Source organism: Arachis hypogaea, chromosome 17, assembly GCF_003086295.3.
Source record: "Arachis hypogaea cultivar Tifrunner chromosome 17, arahy.Tifrunner.gnm2.J5K5, whole genome shotgun sequence".
NCBI classification, from domain to species: Eukaryota; Viridiplantae; Streptophyta; class Magnoliopsida; order Fabales; family Fabaceae; genus Arachis; species Arachis hypogaea.
The window spans coordinates 123,325,811-123,348,951 of NC_092052.1; the positions used below are offsets into that span (position 1 = coordinate 123,325,811).

The 23,141-nt window shown below is 32.7% G+C and overlaps 1 protein-coding gene, 1 long non-coding RNA gene and 1 pseudogene across 2 annotated transcripts; 1 reads left to right on the plus strand and 2 right to left on the minus strand.

Moving 5' to 3' along the window:
• Positions 1-856: 856 nt before the first annotated feature.
• Positions 857-9,203, minus strand: LOC112763814 (uncharacterized; annotated as a pseudogene).
• A 1,751-nt stretch (positions 9,204-10,954) lies between these two features.
• On the minus strand, positions 10,955-11,403 carry LOC140173152 (uncharacterized). The gene is made up of 2 exons (XR_011874911.1): positions 11,356-11,403; positions 10,955-11,249 (listed from the first exon to the last, which is right to left on the minus strand). It is a non-coding gene; the product is annotated as an uncharacterized lncRNA (long non-coding RNA).
• A 10,414-nt stretch (positions 11,404-21,817) lies between these two features.
• On the plus strand, positions 21,818-22,345 carry LOC112763816 (putative pentatricopeptide repeat-containing protein At3g08820). The gene has a single exon (XM_072222018.1). The coding sequence runs from the start codon at positions 21,818-21,820 to the stop codon at positions 22,343-22,345; it is 528 nt and encodes a 175-aa protein (XP_072078119.1).
• The last annotated feature ends 796 nt before the right edge of the window (positions 22,346-23,141 follow it).

The window sequence follows — 23,141 nt, forward strand, 5'->3', positions numbered from 1 at the left end:
ACCCGCCCCGCCCCTGCGGGTACCCACCCCGCCCCTGCGGGTACCCGCCCCGCCCCTATAATTATTAAAATTCAATAAATAAAATTAAATTTCAAAATTTATATAACCATCATCACATACATAACATAAATTAAAGTAAAAATTTAACTATGATACAATATTATTAATCATTTACTAATTATTTTACATATATTATACATATTATATATTAAAATGATATATATTATATATATAGCGGGGCGGGTATTACCTAAACCCGACCTTGCCCCGCCCCTCCCAAAAACCCGCTCCGCTAAAAACCCGCCCCGCACCGGGGCGGGTAGCAGGTAGGGGCGAGGTGGGTACCTGCAGGTTCGGGTGGTATTGCCATCCCTATGTGCAAGGTGTGTTTTTTGGCCTTATTGACACCAAATTTATGCCAAATGATGACAGAGCCATTGAATAAAATTGCTTCATCCTTGAATTGCTCTCGTCCTTTCCTTCAATGAAAGCTTTCTTGACATGTTTTGAATTCATATGATGCAAAAGTAGTGTCATGCACTATGCTAACTATTGGTAATTATACGGCTCATTCATATTAAGATGTTACCAACAATGCAATGGTACCTGGTTACAACAGTTACAGGATTCAAATCATGTTAGTTTGTCCATTTTTCAACGCCCTTTTTGTATTCTATGTATTTTCCGATGGGAAAATATGAATGGCAAAATTACAAATTCCTACTCTTTTCTCATTATTTTTACATTTACTACCATTTTGCTTTTGCACTTTGAATTGCGTGCATTTTCATAGCACTTCTCTTTCCTGATATCTTTGTACTTACTGTATGCTTTAGGGTGACGAAAAGCTGAAATATAAAAGAAATTTTATGTATTGAAATAATTTAGTTGCATTGGAACCACAAATGGTTTTTCCTTGAGACAATGAAACCATAATCTGTACCAATCATAATTTATCCCAATTTTATTATGAAATTATTACAATTGTTGAACATGAAAAGCTGTCATTTTTGTCCTTTAAGATTGATCACTGCAAGCTCTTGTTCAACATACTCTCCTGCACAAAGTGGTGGATATTTGCTTGCCAATGGTGATTCCACAAAATGTCCCAATGGCTTCAGAACTGCATCAGAAGCTATGTGAGCAAACAACTACATGTACTAGAGAAAAATGTTACAAAGTCAATATAACCTACATCAAATTCTTTTTTCAATGAGCTCTTACAATCAAAGATTTTATCTTTCTATCCTCACTCACCGTTGAAGAGACTCTCCATAAGCTATGTTTTTGCTCTTCTGCAGTTCTGATTGCTTCAACAGTTCTATTTGTGACTACTACCTCATGCATGCCAACTATGCAGTCCCCTCCAGTTAACCACTCTATCTGAAATTTGATGTCACGTGGAAAAGGCCATTGATAATGTCAAGAGTCAATATCATTCATCATGGAGGGATGTCAAATTGTGTAAATGCTTGTGCTCACAAGAAGCAACAAGAATACAATTAGAGGCTAAAACAATATAAAATTTAAGGACTTTGCTAACAAGTGTCTTTAGCTCCTTGTCAAGGTTACAAAAATTGATAAGATTTTATTGAAAATTAAACTTTTAGAAGCTTTCAATGTATCAAAAACTAAAAGGTTATTAACCGTAACAAGGGGCCTTAGGGTCCTCAACTCCTCATTAGTAAGAACCAAAGTTTAGATACTCATTCTATGATGTGATAGAATATAGCTGTTAATTAAGTCAAGTAAATTAAATAGTTCAAGAATATGTAAGTTGGCTAAGTAAATGTTTCTTGTTGCAATATAAACTTTGAATTCTTTCCATTGAAATACCAGTAGATTCAGGTGATTTTAAAAATACCTGCTTTCCTGTCTGAATAAGGAGACATCCTAATGGAACCTTCACTTCAACCTTTTGTCCATTTTTTAACCAGATATTCAAACCAGGAAACAACTCCGCCTATGTTACACTTGCGGTACATAGCCGGTCCCAAACCCAGATAAAGGAGGAGGGTTGTGTTAGGTCTTCGACAACCAACATAAAAATATAGTCGAACCCCCATGACATGAATCAAAGACATTATTGCGCTAAAGCTAGGTCGTTGCCCAGAAGTAACGCGTCGTATGGCTCGAGTACGGTGTCAAATGAGCAAGAACCGCTGCATCGGTGTCCGGATGTAGTGTTAAATAAGCAAGGATTCTCGCATTTTTGTGAACGGACGAGGGTAAATAAACTAATTCACAAAGTAAAAGGTAAATGTTCAAACTTTGGTATACAAGAAAGGTGAAAACTAGGAATGGGGTTGGAATAATTGTGGATAAGCAGTGAAAGAAGAACGTAGTGAATGTCAAGAGGGTGGGAGATCGGATCATCTCTATTAAACTTGTGGTGGAGGGAGGTGCTTTCCATGTGATTAGCGCCTATGCACCGAAAGTGGGCTCAGACGGACAACACAAGCTAAGGTTTTGGGAGGATCTAAAGAGTCTGGTTCAAGGCATACCCCTGGAAGATAAGATTTTCTTAAGAGAAGATTTAAATGGCCATGTTGGGAGAGATGTAACTGGATATGGAAGTATTCACGGAGGTCATGGTTTCGAGATGATCAATGCCGAGGGTAAAACTATTTTGGACTTTTTCTCAACATTTGATCTTCTCATCGCAAATACATGTTTTAAAAAGAGAGACGAACATCTTATAACCTATAAGAGTGGCATGACAAGCTCTCAAATCGACTTCTTGTTGAGGAGATTCGATCGGAAATTTTGCATTAATTGTAAAATTATCCCGAGAGAGAGTTTAACAACACAACATAGGGTGCTCGTCATGGATTTTCGCGTGAAGCAAAAGTTGAGGAAAAGACATCATACGAAGAACCCAAGGACGAGGTGGTGGCGGATGAAAGGCGAGGAACAAAGAAGCTTCCTAAGTCGGGTAGGAGAAGAGGCAAAGTGGGATGGGAATGGAAGCGCAGAAGAGATGTGGATGGAGATGGCAGAAGTTATTAAAAGAACAGCAAAAGAAAGCTTTGGTGAATCTAAAGGAATAGGACCAAGAGACAAGGAGTCCTGGTAGTGGAATGCGAGTGTACAAGAAAAGATAAAGTTAAAAAGGGAGTGCTTTAAAGAATGGTCTCTATGCCGCAACGCAGATAACTGAGAAAAATATAAGGCGGCTAAGAAGGAGACAAAAGTGGCTGTAAGTGAAGCAAGAACAAGAGCATATGAGGGTTTCTACTAATCTTTGGGCACGAAAGAAGGAGAAAAAGGTATATATAGAATCGCAAAGAGCCGTGAAAGAAGAACGAGAGATTTGGATCAGGCTAAGTACATAAAGGATAAGGATGGAGAGGTGTTGGCTCAAGAGAAGCTTAATGAAAGGTGGAAGAGCTACTTCTACGAGTTATTTAATGAGGGACAGAAGACTCTTCCGAGCCTTAGTCGGTTATGCACAAGGAAAGAAGATCAAAACTTTGACTACTATCGAAAGATTCGAGACTTCGAGGTAAAAGATGCTCTAAAGCAGATGAAAAATGACAGGGCAGTAGGACCTGATAATATCCCGATTGAGGTTTGGAGGGATCTTGGAGAAAAAGGCATCAACTGGTTAATCAAGCTTTTTAATGAGATTTTAAAGTCAAAAAGGATGTCTGATGAGTGGAGAAAGAGCACTTTGGTATCTATCTACAAAAATGAAAGATATACAAAGTTGCGAAAACTATAGAGGAATCAAGCTTATGAGTCATACTATAAAGTTATGGGAAAGAGTGATAGAACGGAGTTTGAGAAAAGAGACACAAATAACAGAGAACCAATTTGAATTTATGCCAAGCAGATCTACCACTGAAGCGATATACCTATTAAGAAGAATGATGGAGATGTATCGTAGTAATAAAAGAGATCTACATATGATATTTATTGATTTGGAAAAAGCGTATGATAGGGTACCAAAGGAGGTCTTATGGAAGGTTTTAGAAAAGAGGAGAGTAAGGATCGCATATATTCGTGCAATTAAAGACATGTACGATGGGACCACAACTAGTGTGAAGACTCAAGGTGTGACAGAGGAATTTTCTATTGGTATAGAATTACACCAGGGATCATCTTTAAGTCCATACCTTTTCACATTAGTCTTGGAAGTACTCACAGAGCACATCCAAGAGCTTGTGCCATGGTGCATGCTTTTTGCCGATGATATCGTTCTTATGGAAGAATCAAGGAAAGATCTAAATAAAAAGTTGGAGTTATGGAGAGAAGCTCTAGAAGTGTATGGTCTGCGTATAAGCCGTAGCAAGACAGAATATATGAAATGTAAGTTCAGTCTAAGAATGGAAAACCCTAATATAAAGGTGAAGATTGGAGAAAACATCCTACGAAAAGTTAAAAATTTTAAGTATATTGGGTGCATCATACAAGATAATAGAGAGATTGAACAGGATGTAAATCATAGGATCCAAGCAGATTGGTCAAAATGGCAGAGTGTATCTGGTTTTATATGCGACAAAAAAGTGCCTTTAAAACTTAAAGGTAAATTCTATCGCACCGCTATAAGACCGGCTATGCTTTATGGTACGGAGTGTTGGGCGGCTAAAGGGGAACACGAACATAAGATGAGTGTGGCAGAGATGAAGATGTTGAGATGGATGAGTGGTCATACGCGATTGGATAAAATAAGGAACGAAGATATAAGGGAGAGAGTTGGAGTAGCACCCATTGTGGAAAAGATGGTTGAATCGCGTCTCAGGTGGTTTGGACATGTGAGAATAAGACCGATAGAACATCCAGTCAGGAGGGTGAATGAGATGGAAGATAGACAAGGGAAGAAAGGCAGAGGAAGACCTAAGAAGACCATCTATGAGGTGGTCAAACGAGATCTACATGTAAACGATCTATCTGTAGACATGGTACATGACAGAGCACAATGACATCGTTTGATTCATATTGCCGACCCCACTTAGTAGGACAAGACTTTGTTGTTGTTGTAGTATTCAAATCAGGAAACCTACTTTTACCATGTATTGTTAGGAAGTTAATGTCAGTGATATCCTGCAAGAACCGTTCCTTCTTGACCATATTTTTGAAGATCACTCCCTGTGGGAGCTAACAAATGGGGGCCCTGGTACATGACAATACAAGAGATTTCAGTGAATAGAAATCACAGATAATTGTAAAAAACAAATTAGAAAAAGATGAAGTCATTGCTGAGTTTGAGAGTTCAAAAACTGCCAAGCAGGAATCATTCGATTATGAAACAATTCGAAAATATATCTATGCCCACAAGAAAACCATCCAGCTCATTTTGGAGGTTCAACAAAGGTCTATGTGCCTTTCTTTGCATTTTTCTTTCCCAGATCAAAGCATAAGTCTCAATCTTGTTGAATTACAAATGTCATTGTAGTGGGAAACTACGACAACTTAATCTTTGAAAATAAGTACATCTTGCATCTTTTGTATGATAGATAACTACAGATAATAGTGGATAAATATCAAAGTATGCTTTGCTTGCAACTCTTACAGTAGAAGACTGCTAAAATAAGGGAGCATTTTGAAACTTGAGGATGTGTAATTGCAAGTGAAGTGTTGATTCGATAATCTTTATTCTTACTAGTTGGCATTCAACATTATTTCTTGTATGACAAATAATTCTTTTATCAACTCATTTTACTTAATTTTGCTTTTAATGCGTTGTCTAGTGTTGTTGTCAATTGTTCATCTAACAGGCCAAATAAAAAAAAGACCCACCAGGAAGCAATTATTGGGAAGTGTACAGAAAAGGGTTTGCTAATTGTCAAACATACTCACCAGCTTCATAAGAGAAGTGAATGCATCCTTCTGAAGACCAAACCCAATAGCTGCCATTTCAGCAACCACCTAAGATAGAAATATCAAAATTTAGATAACTCAAGTGAGAAATAGTATGAAAGAACACTTAAACAACTCACTTCAATTGCTGCTATCATTTTGTTTCCCCAGGAATCCATGGTTTCTTTCCATTCAGAGAAACCTTCAGGTATGACAGGCTCAGCATTGAGTTCCTGCAAAATTCAGATAGCATTAGGAACAAAGAATAAAAGCTAACAACACATAGCTTTTATGGGAAAGAAATGATAGACATGAGACCTTAAACCGGGTATTTGATGGTCGAGGACCAATTCTCCAAAAGTATCTCCATTTGAGATCAGGCCCAACAGGAGCATGTGGCTGGTATTCTTTAGGCATTGCTTTCAGTTTTTCTTGCATTTCTTCATCGACCAAGCTTCTTGGAACCTCTACTTTTTCCGGTGTAACCCCAACCTAACAAATCCATTTGTAAAAAGTGTTCATGATTATCATGCATCCAGGATATATTCTCTTTGCCATCAAAATTCAAAACTATCAGACGACAATAAGAAAAGAAAAGCAAACAAAATTGAGGCAGTGTATGAATCCTATTTTCTCCAACCTTAAGTCAACTATCAGAAAGTTAGCAGCACAATGCTTGCTACTACAACAGTGCGGAAGTGATAATGTTAGTCATCAAATATATAGATTCTCATCAGAAAACAATAAACTCATACTTGAAAAGTAATAAAAATATTAAATAGCATCAGTCATGTTATCCAATTAGAAAGCTTCTAACATCATCCTCTAAAATTACAAATATTTATCATATCTTGTCTAGTTCAGAGATTAGCATGCCGCATAGCTAAGCAAAGATTTTATCAAAATTCTGAAGGATCACGCAAGGAATTTTCATTTTTGAGAAGTGCCAGACACTTTACAACTACAATTGCTCACACGTCAATAACAAATTATCAAACATTCACATACAAAAATATAGAAATCTCTGGAGGGTTTATTCCACAAAGATGACGGTCAATGCATTTTAACAAACATCAAACATCTTTTAATATTTTGGCGGTCAGGGCAAATTTCTTTAACGAATTTAATTTTCATACATTAAGTAAAAGAGAGTTTTCCGCATACCAAATCACCATAATTTACCTATTTTCAAAACCACTAAAAAATTCATGAATCTGATTGCATGACCGACTGAACCCTAAACTCTTTTCACTAATAAATATTATTTTTGATATGACAATTATTTTAATCAACTATGTAAAATTATTGTAAATAAATAATAAAATAATTAATAATTGGGTACGAATAAATCAACAATAATATTTATTAAAAGTTTTACATGTCCAATAATATTCTTAGTTGTGTTTAAATTTTGATAATAAATTTAACTTACTTATTTTATATAATGAATACTTTAGAGATTATATTATTCTTTATAGAATACAAAATTTTTACTCTATGTTATTTGACAATTATTTATTTATTTAATATTATATATTTTTCTCTTCTTTAACTATTTAGATAATATATATAATGAACAAGTATTTTCATTGAATTAATCATAAAGGTTAATAAAATATAATGACATAATTTTTACCTAATTGTATCGAGTAATAGCGATGTTTTACAATTATTTATCATTTAGAAGATTCATAATTCAGACATAGTTTCTCTTCTGTTTTTTATTTTTCATACCTAATGGCGACTAGCTAAGATTCTATCAATAGTATTACCTATAGTAGATTATGTGATGAAAAAGTTTGGAAAATAAATACAAGAATTATAAGGTTATGGAAAGTCCCATCTAAATTTGATAAGAGCAAGACGACTTACATAGAAACAGTTCTAATGGATGATAAGGTTAGTTGATTATTTTTCATGATTCTTTCAAGTGATGTTAGGTCGAGTTTATAAATATTTTTAATAGCTTTTTAAGTACTAATAGCTTTTATATTTAATTTGTTTTACAGTGTGATAAAATTCATTGTTCAATCAAGAGTTATTTCGCAAAGATGTTTGAGAATGAACTAATCGAAGGGAGGGTCTATATGTCTTCTCAAATTCTGTGATTGAGAAATCAAGCGGAATTTATCTTCCAACTGCACACATGTGTAGAATAACTTTTAAGAAATCACGTATAGTAAATACGGTCGATGATTGTAAAATTTCTGACAATCATTTCAATTTTCTTGCTCATGTTGATATATTAAAACAAACAAATAAACAATCTAACTTATTTGGTACGTAGTTAATTTGTATTAACCTACACAAAATTATTTTTTATTTTAATTTTTGCCAAGAAATTATATAATAGCATCATTTTATCGATAACATAAATTTTAACATTTAATTTATGCAAATGTTTAAAATTGTATTGTAACTTTTTTAAAGGTATATCCTTTTATTAATATATTGTTAGTTTTATCGTGTAGTATAAAATAAATTGATAAAATCTCTTTATAAGTAATTTATTATATTATTCATTTATTTGTCCTTAATTTGATACTTTTAATTCATTTTTTTTTTCAATTAGATGTTATTGTCTTATTGGACTCTTGACCGGAAAAAGATATCTTATATCATGGTCAAAAATAGGGAGAAGTGGTCATTATATTGTAGTTGATCTTCATGATTTGTAGTATGTAAAATTTTAATATTTCACAACGAGATTTTATTTTGTAACAATGATCTTTTCATATGCAAAATCTTTTATTTTTTTCATGATATATTACTACTTATTTCTCTTCATTTTCGCTTTTATTTAGAAATAAAAAAAATAAGGTGCACACTGTGGGATTAATTTGCAACCTAATTACTCAATTATCTACATGATCACCAAGCAACTAAATACATACTTATTCTCCAATATGTAAAACTTAACAAATGCATTGGTAAGCATATGTTTTTAACCTTTTATTTATGTTATATCTGTAATCATATTATATCTATTTTTACGTATATATCTTTTTAAAAAATATTCTTAGTATTAGCACATGGTGTATTAAATAAATTTTAATTATCTGTAACATATGATAAAAATAAAAATTAAACTAAATAGATATTACAAACACAAACACAGACATAACTCATTTAATCCAGCTCTAGACACAATCACAGCAAAGAATTCCCTAACCCACCCATTTAACTATTTCACCTACTTTCATAAATCTACCTAACAATTCCCCTCTTCCCCTGACCAGGATCATAAAACTCATCATAATTGGGGTCTAACTGTTACCTGTTACAACCAAACACACAAACAATCCTAAACCCAAATAAGAACAAACTTAGTGGCCACTCAACGACATAAAGAACAAAGCCGTCACGGGTTCGTCATCACTGCCCACCCGCCGCGCCGTCATGTGCTCGCCATTTGAGTAAATTAATAAAAACGATTAATAACTACGTTAGAGTTGATACACTTAACACCAGATTAAGAAAAAACGAACAACGCATGATATGTTACTTTTTATTAATCAAATGATTATAATTCAAATTAATTTTAATAAACTTAAAATTATAATTTCAATTTTATCATGTGCATGACACGGGTTATTACACTTGTAATATATTGAGATTTTATTTAAAATGTCATATAATATATTAAAGAAGAAAATACATTTATTTAAAATGTCATTTAATATATTGAAGAGAAGAAATGCAGCAAATTCAAATGGGAGAGCAAGTTGATCCAAAGTGATTCCATTCAAAGTACTAATAGTCAATAACATATGCATTGAAAATATGAATATAATAAAATAAAAAAATTGAAAATATCAACCAAAGAACATAAAAAATTCAAGAATAAAAGAGAGATACTACATCAGCAGTCAAATGCCGAATTTTAAGATTTAAGTAACGATAACTTTTGAGTTTTGAGTTCACTTTCAATTTGTAGGATGCTTGGATCAAATGTGAAATTAATAGATTTAATCAATTTTAATATCTGTATTTGGATATTTTAATTTGATATATTCTACTTTAACTTTAAAGATCGAACTCTAAGGCATAATGTTCTAGTAAATTAAATAACTACTACTTGTACTGAGTTCTTGGTCAATATGCATTCAAGTGTTAAGTAGCAGAAAGATGCAACTGGGGTCCTGCATACGAGCTACACAGGGCATAGGAGAAGGTGCTTGTGCAACTCGTAGGGGTGGCAACGGGGTGGGTAGGGGCGGGTTTTTGCTCTACCCGATCCCGCTCCGCCGTACAACAACCCGCATAGAACCCGCCCCGCTTCTACCCGCGGGTAGTAAAACATTGAACTCTAACCCGCCCCTGCGGGTACCCGCCCCGCCCCTATAATTATTAAAATTCAATAAATAAAATTAAATTTCAAAATTTATATAACCATCATCACATACATAACATAAATTAAAGTAAAAATTTAACTATGATACAATATTATTAATCATTTACTAATTATTTTACATATATTATACATATTATATATTAAAATGATATATATTATATATATAGCGGGGCGGGTAGGGGCGGGTATTACCTAAACCCGACCTTGCCCCGCCCCTCCCAAAAACCCGCTCCGCTAAAAACCCGCCCCGCACCGGGGCGGGTAGCAGGTAGGGGCGAGGTGGGTACCTGCAGGTTCGGGTGGTATTGCCATCCCTATGTGCAAGGTGTGTTTTTTGGCCTTATTGACACCAAATTTATGCCAAATGATGACAGAGCCATTGAATAAAATTGCTTCATCCTTGAATTGCTCTCGTCCTTTCCTTCAATGAAAGCTTTCTTGACATGTTTTGAATTCATATGATGCAAAAGTAGTGTCATGCACTATGCTAACTATTGGTAATTATACGGCTCATTCATATTAAGATGTTACCAACAATGCAATGGTACCTGGTTACAACAGTTACAGGATTCAAATCATGTTAGTTTGTCCATTTTTCAACGCCCTTTTTGTATTCTATGTATTTTCCGATGGGAAAATATGAATGGCAAAATTACAAATTCCTACTCTTTTCTCATTATTTTTACATTTACTACCATTTTGCTTTTGCACTTTGAATTGCGTGCATTTTCATAGCACTTCTCTTTCCTGATATCTTTGTACTTACTGTATGCTTTAGGGTGACGAAAAGCTGAAATATAAAAGAAATTTTATGTATTGAAATAATTTAGTTGCATTGGAACCACAAATGGTTTTTCCTTGAGACAATGAAACCATAATCTGTACCAATCATAATTTATCCCAATTTTATTATGAAATTATTACAATTATCGAACATGAAAAGCTGTCATTTTTGTCCTTTAAGATTGATCACTGCAAGCTCTTGTTCAACATACTCTCCTGCACAAAGTGGTGGATATTTGCTTGCCAATGGTGATTCCACAAAATGTCCCAATGGCTTCAGAACTGCATCAGAAGCTATGTGAGCAAACAACTACATGTACTAGAGAAAAATGTTACAAAGTCAATATAACCTACATCAAATTCTTTTTTCAATGAGCTCTTACAATCAAAGATTTTATCTTTCTATCCTCACTCACCGTTGAAGAGACTCTCCATAAGCTATGTTTTTGCTCTTCTGCAGTTCTAACGACTTTTGGACATGGTGGACTGCATCAACAGAGATACTTAACCCGTTGAAGAATGCTGACTGTAATCCTCAATTGCTTGCCATCATTTGCTGGAACTGCTGGAAAGCTCGCAACCAGTTGATTTTTGAAGGTTCTACTTCTATGCCGTCTGCCATTCTAGCAAGCTCTGTCAAGTTGCTTCGTGAAATCCAAAGAACTCCCAGTTTAGGTCGTCATCTCCATGAGACAAGCCCTTAGTTGTATTCAATTTGATTTATCATTATTTCTTCTTTAAGATTTTTCTTCGTTTTTCGACCACGCACCGTTGGATGAATACCTTCAGTGTAGTGTTTTTAGGAAATCCCCACCTTTTATTATGCTGTTCTGCTTTTGGACATCTTTGTATTTCATTTTTTAATAATTAATGAAATATAACCTATTATCTTTGGAAAAAAAAATATTAAAGGGTTAACTACCAAAAACGTCTCTAAATTATTCAAACGCTGATAAAAATGCATTCGAATTTTATTATCGACAAAAATGCCTTCAAATAATTTAAAAACACAACAACAATACCCAACAGTAAATATATATTTTCAAAAAATACCTTAAAGATTGAATTTTGATGTAATTTTTTACAAGCATGATTATAAAAATAAGATATTATTATACATAAAAATTAGTCACTTTTTGTTAAGTATATATTTTTTCATAATTTTTTTGTTAACAACCAATAATACTTTTAAAAAATCACAAAATAACATACACATAACAAAAAATCACCAAATTTTAAAAATAATAATATCTCATTTTTATAATCATGCTTACAAAACATTACATCAAAATTCAATCTCTAATGTATTTTTTGAGAAATACATATTTAATGTTAGTTTTTTTGCAAGATTATCTAACATTAAATATGTATTTCTCAAAAAATACATTAGAGATTGAATTTTGATACAATTTTTTGCAAGCATAATTAAAAAAATAAGATACTAATTGTTGGAGATAAGTGTGTATGTCCAACAAATAGTACCTTCGTACTATCGAAGGAGAAAGTTTTCATTCACTAGGGTACTCAGGTATTGACATCTAACCTATCTTATTTCAATAAAGTTTTAAGCACAAAATAGATCAATAGGATTACTTTATTACTTCCGCTGCGTGTTATGAACACTTGTAATCCTACAGTGGTATCAGAGCCATGGCCCTTTTGTGTTTAAAATTTTATTGCAAAAATTTACAGAATTAATAGGATTAATTTAAATTTTGTTATTATAGTGAATGTGATTCCTAATAATGGCATGGGATGCTATTATTAAAATTATAAATTTATATGGGATAAAATTATATGTATGTTAAGGAATATACTGTTATTATTATTTTTATTTATTTATGAAATAAAACTGAAAAGAAAAAAAGGATAAATAAATTTTATATTTTGTTTACGAGGAGTTACCTGACAACCAGGAGATTCGTACTCAAGGATAAAATTTATATATATGTATTTAATACATGGAATGAATTAATTTTTACTTGAACCTAGACAACCTAGGGGTATAAAATATAATTCAATTAAATAATAACCTGAAAACCAGGTAATTATTTGGGATTAAAATTGTATGTGATACATTTAATCATCTGTTTAAAAATGTATGAGTAATGACTTGACAACCAAGATATTCATTCATGATTTTAAATATTTTTTTAACACTTAATTTAAGAAATAAAGATTTCTTAATTTTCTATAATAATAATTATTGTAGAAAGTGTTATTTGTATGTGTAAATACGTACTTATATTTGTTTTTTTCTTTTAGATTCATGAATAATATGTCTACTCTATCACTGCGTGGCATACTTGAAAATAACAAGTTGGCTGGAGCCAATTATGATGATTGGTATCGCAATTTGAGAATTGTTCTCATGCATGAAAGGCTAATTGATATTATCGATAAGCCTGCTGTAACGGCCCCAGTTCCTAAAGAGGATGGAGGTATTGATAATGAGGCAACCAAGGTTTATGAGAAGTACTTGGAAAATTATCTTACTGCCAAATGCATCATTCTGGCATCCATGGGTTCTGATCTTCAAAGGCAACATCAGGATATGGATCCACCAACTATTGTTGAACATCTTAAGAAGATGTATGGTGCACAAAGTAAGATGGCCCGATATCAATTGTCCAAAACTTTGTTTAGATCCACACTTGATGTGGACTCTCCTGTTGGACCCCATGTTCTTAAGATGATTGATCTTATTGAACAACTTGAGAAGTTGGAATGCAAATTGGGCAAAGAACTTTCACAAGATTTGATCTTGCAATCTCTTCCAGAAACCTTTTCACAATTCATTGTTAGCTTTAATATGATTAAAGTAAGCTGTGATCTTCATGAAATGCTCAACATGCTAATTGATTATGAGAATCAAATTGCATCTGAGAAAAAGAAAGGAGTTGCTATGGTAGTTGGCAGCTCTTCTAAGAAGAAAGGAAAGTGGAAAGCAAAAGGAAATGGAAAGAATAATTTTAGAAGAGAACCCATGGCACCTAAAGGTGGTGTGACCAAACCCAAGGGCAAACAAGAAAAGGCTGACAAAAATGATGCTGAATGCTTTTATTGTAAAGGCAAAGGTCATTGGAAAAGAAACTGCAAGGAGTACCTTGCTTCTTTAAAAACCAAAGAGGAAGGTAAGACATACTTGAAAACAGTTTTCATGATTTCTTTAGCTACTATTAATTCTTCTATATGGGTATTAGATACCGGAAGTGCTCATAATATTTGCAATTCGTTGCAGGGACTACGAGTAAGCAGATGGCTGAAGAAGGGAGAAACTTACCTTCAAGTCGGGAACAGAGCAAATGTTGCTGCTGTAGCTATAGGATCTATTTCTTTAACAATGCCTACGGGCAAGACATTAATATTGGAGAATTGTCATTATGTTCCTAATTTTGTTGCAAATGTTATTTCTGTTTCTATATTGGACAAACGTGGTTTTTATTTTAATATTAAAAATGGCATTTGTTCTACTTATTATGGTGATGACTTATACGTAAATGACTATCTCCAATATGGCATTTATATTCTTCCTGATTTAAATGGTAATTCTGTCATGCATGTTTCTACTCTCAAAAGAGAGAGGAATAATCAAGTAAATGAATCATATCTTTGGCATTGTAGACTTGGTCATATAGGAGAAAAAAGGATTTCTAAGTTACATAAAGAAGGTTACCTTAACAAATATGATTATGAATCATATGTAACTTGTGAATCCTGTCTCAAAGGAAAAATGACCAAAACTCCATTTATGGGACATGGAGAAAGGGCTACAGAATTATTGGGACTAATACATACAGATGTTTGTGGACCAATGAAAATTCAAGCCAAAGGAGGATATTCCTATTTTATCACTTTCACTGATGATATGTCTAGATATGGCTTTGTGTATCTTATGAAACATAAATCTGAGTCATTTGAAATGTTCAAAATTTTTCGCAGTGAAGTTGAAAATCAAACAGGTAAAAGCATTAAGGTGCTTAGATCTGATAGAGGAAGAGAATATCTAAATGATAATTTTCTTGAGTACTTAAAGAAAAATGGGATTCTTTCTCAATGGACACCTCCCGGTACTCCACAACACAATGGTGTTTCAGAGAGGAGGAATCGAACTTTATTAGATATGGTTCAATCCATGATGGGTTTTACTGATCTTCCATTGAATTTATGGGGCTATGCTTTAGAAACAGCAGCATATTTGCTAAATAAAGTACCCACTAAAGCAGTTTCTTCAACACCATATGAGATATGGAAAGGACGAAAACCAAATCTCAAGCACATTAGAGTTTGGGGATGTCCAGCATATGTTAAGAAATTGCAAAGTAATAAACTTGATGCTAGGTCCGATAAATGTAGATTCATTGGTTACCCTAAAGAAACAATGGGTTATTATTTCTATCACCCTTCTGATCACAAAGTGTTTGTGGCAAGAGGTGGAACCTTTTTAGAAAATGAATTTCTTTCTGAAGGAAGACAAGGTGAAGAAATAGAACTTGATGAAGTTCAAGAAATTAAACCAATGAAATAGTACAAGCTCAAGAATATGAAATTCAAGGTGAGCAACCAACTTTGGATGTACTCAAACTAACACCAAATTTATCATCTTCAAGAGTTGAGGATAACGAACCAATAGTAGTTCAAAGAGAGATTAATGAACCAATCCTTGAACTACCTTTGGTACAAGAACTACCTCTTCGACGGTCCACAAGAGAACATCGTCCACCACTAAGGCTAAACCTAATGGTGCAAGATGATGTGGAAAATGGGATCGATTATGATGATAATGATCCTAAGACTTATGAAGAGGCAATGCAAAGTTCCGAAAGTCTAAAATGGCAGAGTGCCATGGAATCCGAAATAGAGTCTATGAGGATCAACAATGTTTGGACTTTGGTTGAACTCTCAAAAGACATCAAACCTATTGGTTGCAAATGGGTTTACAAGAAAAAGATTGGAGCAGATGGTAAGGTAGAGACCTATAAAACCCGTCTAGTTGCCAAGGGATACCGTCAAAAGGAGGGAATATATTATGAAGAAACATTTTCTCCTGTGGCAATGCTCAAATCTATTCGGATTCTACTTGCTATAGCAGCTTACTATGATTATGAAATATGGCAAATGGATGTGAAAATAACTTTTCTTAATGGAGAACTCAAAGAGGAAGTGTACATGACACAACCTGAAGGTTTCACACTTCAGTCTGATCATAGTAAAGTTTGTAAGCTGCAACACGCCATTTATGGGCTAAAGCAAGCTTCTAGAAGTTGGAACATTTGCTTTAATAAGACAATCGAAAAGTTCGATTTTATCCGGTGTGAAGAGGATCCTTGCATATACAAAAAATTTAGTGGGAGTACAGTCATTTTTTTAGTACTCTATGTTGATGACATATTACTAATAGGAAATGATGTACCAGCATTGCAAAATACCAAAACTTGGCTATCTCAACAATTCTCCATGAAAGATTTGGGAGAAGCAGCCTATATTCTAGGAATAAAGATCTATAGAGATAGATCTAAAAGGTTGCTCGGACTCTCACAATCTATGTACATTGATACCATATTGAAAAGGTATAACATGGAAAACTCCAAAAAAGGCTATTTACCAATAGGCACTGGAATTACTCTTAGTAGAAAGGATTGTCCTAAAACTTCTGAAGAGAGAGTACGCATGAGTAGAATACCATATGCTAGTGCAGTGGGAGCTATCATGTATACCATGACATGTACACGTCCTGATGTCGCATATGCGCTAGGAGTAGTCAGTCGATATCAGGCAAATCCAGGTAAGGAACATTGGAAGGTGGTTAAATCCATTCTTAAATATTTAAGAAGAACCAAAGACCAATTCCTCATCTATGGAGATTCTGAACTTATACCAAAAGGGTTCACTGACGCAAGTTTTACCTCAGACAAAGATGATAGCAAATCTACTTCAGGTTATGTTTTTACCTTAAACGGTGGTGCAATGAGTTGGAAAAGTTCCAAACAAGCTACTGTAGCTGATTCAACAACTGAAGCTGAATACATAGCAGCAAGTGAGGCTGCTAAAGAAGCTGTGTGGATGAAGAAGTTCATAAACAAGCTTGATGTGGTGCCTTCAATTAAAGAACCACTTCCATTACTGTGCGACAATAATGGAGCCATTGCACAAGCAAAAGAGCCAAGATCACATCAAAAATCTAAGCATATCTTGAGAAGGTATCATTTGATAAGAGAGATCATTGAACGTGGAGACGTTGAAATTCAAAAGGTTGCTGGGAAGGATAATGCAGCAGACCCATTCAATAAGGCACTTGGATCAAAAGAGTTTGATAAGCACATGTGGGAATTGGGATTGAAATATATGACTGATTGGCTCTAGTGCAAGTGGGAGATTTTGTTGGAAATACATGTATGCCCTAGATCCAATCTGTCATTGGCTCTAGTGCAAGTGGGAGATTGTTGGAGATAAGTGTGTATGTCCAATAAAATATTATTGTGAATTATTATTATTATTTTTATAAGAATAAACTTTTATAATTTATGATAGTGTCCTTAATTAAAATTAGAAACGAATAATTACGATATGGATCATAATAATGAGATATACGTTTTTTGAGTACTTTTAATTTAAATTGTTCTTAATCGTAGAATCACTAAAAATGGGACATTAGTGATTCGGATAGATTAATATATATATTAATATATATATATATATATATATATATATATATATATATATATATATATATATATATATATATATATATAATAGTCTTCATTGGATGAAGATTAATAGATCTCATTTATTAAATTATATATATAAATGGTATATATAGAGATATAACCATTGAACTGACTCACTCTAAGAATTCCTAATGGTTATAGTTACCGTATATTTGTCAATAGGATATTCTTATGATGAACATATAATATTAGAATTTTCCTTTGACCTGCGACTATCATAGTAATTGACAATGTATTTATTATACTTTGATTCCGGACACCTAACACCCTACGGTGCTAGTTGAATGGACATTGGGTATGATTTAAATACTTGTAGAATTAATGATTAGTCAAAATGGAATCCATCAACTATGGTAATGAGTTTGAGCTCTACGATTATAATGAATGAAATAAACAATGCCTTGGCCAAGGGGTTTGAATGAATTAAGAAATGAGTTTCTTAAGTCATTCATAATTCATTATAATAATGGTAACAAGTTAGAGTTTGACAATTAAACCGTACTCTAAAAGTTAGCCAAAAGCTGAAAAGATGGAAGGAGTTGTATTTTTTGTTCATCTTGGGTTCTTAGTAAAAATATTATTACTTTATACTATCGGGTCGTCAAGGAGCGTTGCTAGATGCCAACCTTGATTAGTAAATTTAGTATGACTAATTTACTACCCGCTTAGTATTGAACCTATGGGGTCACACACTAACGAGTGTTCTAATCCTTGGTAAATAATCATTTAATTATTATTTTGATTAGATCAAATAAATAATTATATTAATTCAAATGGAATATTATTATATTCTTTGCTAGCACCATAAATATAATAATATGATAATTGAGAATATTAAATAATTAATTATTTATTCTATGATGAGTTTTAAATATGGATAAGATCCTAACTGATTCTGTTTCAAATTAAATTGTAATTTGATTCACAAATCAGTCACCAATCTCATACTATATATATGTGTATATGATAAAAGAAAGAATACACAAGTTTTTCTTTTACCTCCACATACACAAATATTCCAATTCTTAGTGAAGAATTGCTGGTGCAAGGAGTTGCAAGAAATTTCTCAGTTAAATACATTGGTCAAGGAGTTGACAACAAGGATCAGTCTCGGTGTGGATACACATAGTACCTTCGTACTATCGAAGGAGAAAGTTTTCATTCACTAGGGTACTCAGGTATTGACATCTAACCCATCTTATTTCAATAAAGTTTTAAGCACAAAATAGATCAATAGGATTACTTTATTACTTCCGCTGCGTGTTATGAACATTTGTAATCCTACACTATTATCTTTAAAATTTGGTGATTTTTCATTGAGTATATATTTTTTTGTAATTTTTTTGTTAACAACTAATAATACTTTTAAAAAATCACCAAAAAATATATACTTAGAAAAAAAATTTCCAAATTTTAAGAATAATAATATCTCTTTTTTTTAATTATGTTTGTAAAAAATCACATCAAAATTCAATCTCTAAGGCATTGTTTGAAAATATATATTTATTGTTGGGTATTGTTGTTGTGTTTTTAAATTATTTAAAAGCATTTTTGTCGATAGTAAAATTCAGGGACATTTTTGTCAGCGTCTGAATAATTTGGGAACGTTTTTGGTGGTTAATCCAATATTAAAATAGAATTACAGAAACATAAAATCATATTTAATAAATATGAGATATAAATAAAAGTATTTTATTTAAAGATATTTTATATTTATTAAATATGAAAATATTAATAAAAAATATGATTTATTTTTTATTATTTTTATTATTTTTAATAATTATATTTTTTATTATTATATTTTTTTAATTTTTGAATCAAAAAATAAAATAAATTAGACTTTCATAATTTATTTTAGTTTATTATTAAACAAAATACAAAAATATTAATTTTTATATTTCTGTCTTTTATTTCTTATTCTCATATCTTATCTTATTCTGTTTTTTAAACTAAATTTAGTCTTAGAAAATGATTTTCTCAATTTTTTAATGGACAATATAAAATATAATTTTTTATATTTTTTTATATATTTTTAAATTCTACCTATAAAATATATAACAAAAAATTATATTTTATATGTCAAATAAAAAAAAAAACAAGAGAGAATCCAATTTTATAAAGCTGCACTCTGATTTGGAATTGGATGCTTTTAAAACGAACGACTTGAAACATATAATGTATATTGAACTGGATTAATTTATTTACTCTTGGAAAAAAAATAAAAGTAACTTAGGTTAATAGAATAGATGAATAAATAAAAAGAACTCATTTCATATACACAAAACGCTATTTAAGTAGATAGAAGAAATGCATCAATAAAATAAGAGTGATTTTAAATTGGTCTCAGAATTATTTTGTATTAGATCAATTAGTTTCTAATAAAACAATTTGACAAATTGTTCCTATATTTTTATAATATTAGATAAATTAGTTTCTTATCTTTTATTAACATTTTAGAAAATTTAATTCGTTTACTATACTATTTTTAAACAGTTATACTACATATACAATTTTTTTTTGTCATTTAAACCTAACTAAATTAGTTCAAATCCAACAAAAACCAATATCGAGTTCAAGAGCGTATAAACACGCGTCCGTTCAATTGTTCAGTAGCACAAAGCTTAATATGAAGAACGCTTCATCTCTCTCGATCAAAAGTCAAAACTGAAACAAACTTATTTAAACATCGCTCAAAATCTCTAAATAATTTCTCAAAATCTTCACAAAAACTCAAGGAAATCTCAAAGCTACATTCGAAATCTTCACCAAGAAACACAGAAACAGAATACAAAAGATTATTGAAGGTACTGTTTACTAATCGTCCATTTTTTTCACTTTTCTCTTTCGCATTTTCAATCGTGAAACACTAGATAGTCATATTTTTATTTATTTAATAGATTCATTTTGTGTTCTTGCATTAAAGTAAATATTACTGTTCTCATATACTGTTCATTTGGTGATAACTGTGTTAAGTCGATGTAAAAATGTTATTGTAGTGTTTCTTGTATATTTTAACCTATATTTACATGTGTTTGAGGAATTTAAATGTGTTTTTATGTATGTTTGAGTGTTTGCATATTTTGAACTGAGTTTGTATGTAGTAATAGTAACAATTTTCGATGCATTTTACCTGAATAGAGGTGCAATTGGCATTGTTGTCCTCTTTTTATTGTAACTAGGCAACAAAATATTGTTATTATGCTTTTGGTGTCATTTTGTGCATGTTTAAGTGATTTGCATGTATTTTTGTCCATGTTTGAGGGATTTGCATATTTTGAAACTAAGTTTGAGGGATTTGTTCATGGATTTACTGTAACTATCCCATAGAATAATGTTGTTGTAGTACTTCTGGTGTTATTTTATGCATGTTTGATTGATTTACATGTCTTTTTGAACTGAAATTATGTGATGTAATCAAGAAATACTTTCGGTGCATTTGATGTAACTTTCAGTGCATTTCATGTGAATTGAGGTGCACTTAGTGTTGTTGTTACTTATTAACCTATTTTTTTATTCCTTATAGAAAAAATGACAATTAAGAGATTTGCTGAGAGGAGCATCACAAAGGAAAAATGACCAAAATATCAACTAAGCATATATATATATGTTAGAACAATCCATTTCTATTTTATAAATATAGTTATGAAACATAATTTTTATTTATGTACAAAAAGCTCATGATTTGAGGTACTCCACAAAATTTATTTCTGATTTATTTAGCAAGATGAGCAATGACATGAAAGCTATTGTCGAAGAATCGGGATTTGCTGCTATGAGGCATATCTCAGCCTTGAATGTGTCGTATAAGCTCCTGAAAAAATTGGCATATTCATTTAATTTGTACAAAAGCACACTGGACACACAGTATAGTGTAATTCACATCACCCTTGACAAAATAAAGATGCCCATGGCTTAAATGCATATGGTGAAAATCCATTTTGTAATCTATCTTGTAAATCAAATTTCGGTATTTTTTTTACATTATTTCTGTGTTATTAAAATATTTTTGTTGCTGTTATAAGAGAGTGTTATCCAAACAAAATTGTAAATAAATAAATTAATGAGGAGCAGAAGGAAGTTATTGAAAACTTCAAAAACTGTTCTTTTTTACTTTTGACAAAGTCTTTGATTGATGTGAGTGTTGAACCCCATGGGGTGGGGACATGCCCCCTGCCCCCCGTCTCAGTTAGAGGACTTGGCTAGTGGAGAGTGGATTGATAAGTATATAACTGAGAGTGGTTTCCATAGGAATGTGTTTGTGTTGATTTCTTTGGTTGACATGTATGCCAAGTGCGGGAGCATGGAGAAGGCGCGTCAGCTTTTTTATGGAATGGTTGAGAGGGGTATTATTTGTTGGAGTGCCATGATTAAGGGCTATGCATCTGATGGGCTTCCTAAGGAAGCACATGACTTGTTCTTTGAGATGCAGAGGGAGAATCTGAGACCTGATTGTTATGCCATGGTGGGAGTTCTTTCTGCATGTGTGAGGTTGGGAGCACTGGAGTTGGGGAATTGGGCTAAGGAAATGTTGGATGCTAATGAGTTTTTGTTGAATCTTGTACTAGGCATTGCCTTGATTGACTTTTATGCTAAATGTGGAAGCATTGCACAAGCGGTGGATATTTTCATAATGATGAAGGAAAAGGATCGTGTGATGTTCAACGCCATAATTTCTTAACTAACTATGAACAGGCATGTTCGGGCCATATTTGGGGAATTTGCACAAATGGAGAAGTATGGAATTCAGCCAGATGGGAACACTTTTGTTAGCATACTTTGTGGGTGTACTCAAGCTGGGTTAATGATGGTCGGCGATATTTCAATAGCATAAGTCATGTCTTTTCTTTAAGTCCTACTATCGAGCATTATGGATGCACGGTGGATCTTCTATCCCGTGTAGGCTTGTTGGTTGAAGCACATAATTTGAACAACAGTATGCCAATAAAATCGAATACTATTATTTTGGGGGCATTATTGGGAGGATGTGGTTGTATTGTGATACTAAATTGGCAGAACCCATGTTAAAGCAAGTCATAGATGGGATGAAGCAGAAAAAGTTAGGTTAACGCTGAACGAGAAGGGAATGCAAAAATTACCTGGGTGTAGTTGGGTTGAAGTGGATGGGGTTGTTCATGAATTTCTTGTAGGAGATACTTCCTATCCTATGTCAGCAAAGATATATGAAAAACTTGAAAGTTTGTTAAGGAATTAAGAGAAGTCGGTTATAGTTCGACTATTGAGTTTGTGTTCTTTGATATAGAGGAAAAGGAGAAGGAGTACTTCCTTGGCTGTCATAGTCAGAAATTAGCCGTTGTATTTTTCCTGATCAATACTGGGGCAAATGACATCATTCGTGTTGTTAAAAATCTATGCGTATGTGGTCATTGTCATGAGGCCATAAAACTTATTTCTAAAGTTACAGGGAAAGAGATAATCATTAGGGATAATAACAGATTCCATTGTTTCAGAGAAGG

Coding starts and splice junctions, on each gene's coding strand:
- LOC112763816 (XM_072222018.1), top strand. CDS start 21,818: ATGGGGTGGGGACATGCCCCCTGCCCCCCGTCTCAGTTAGAGGACTTG.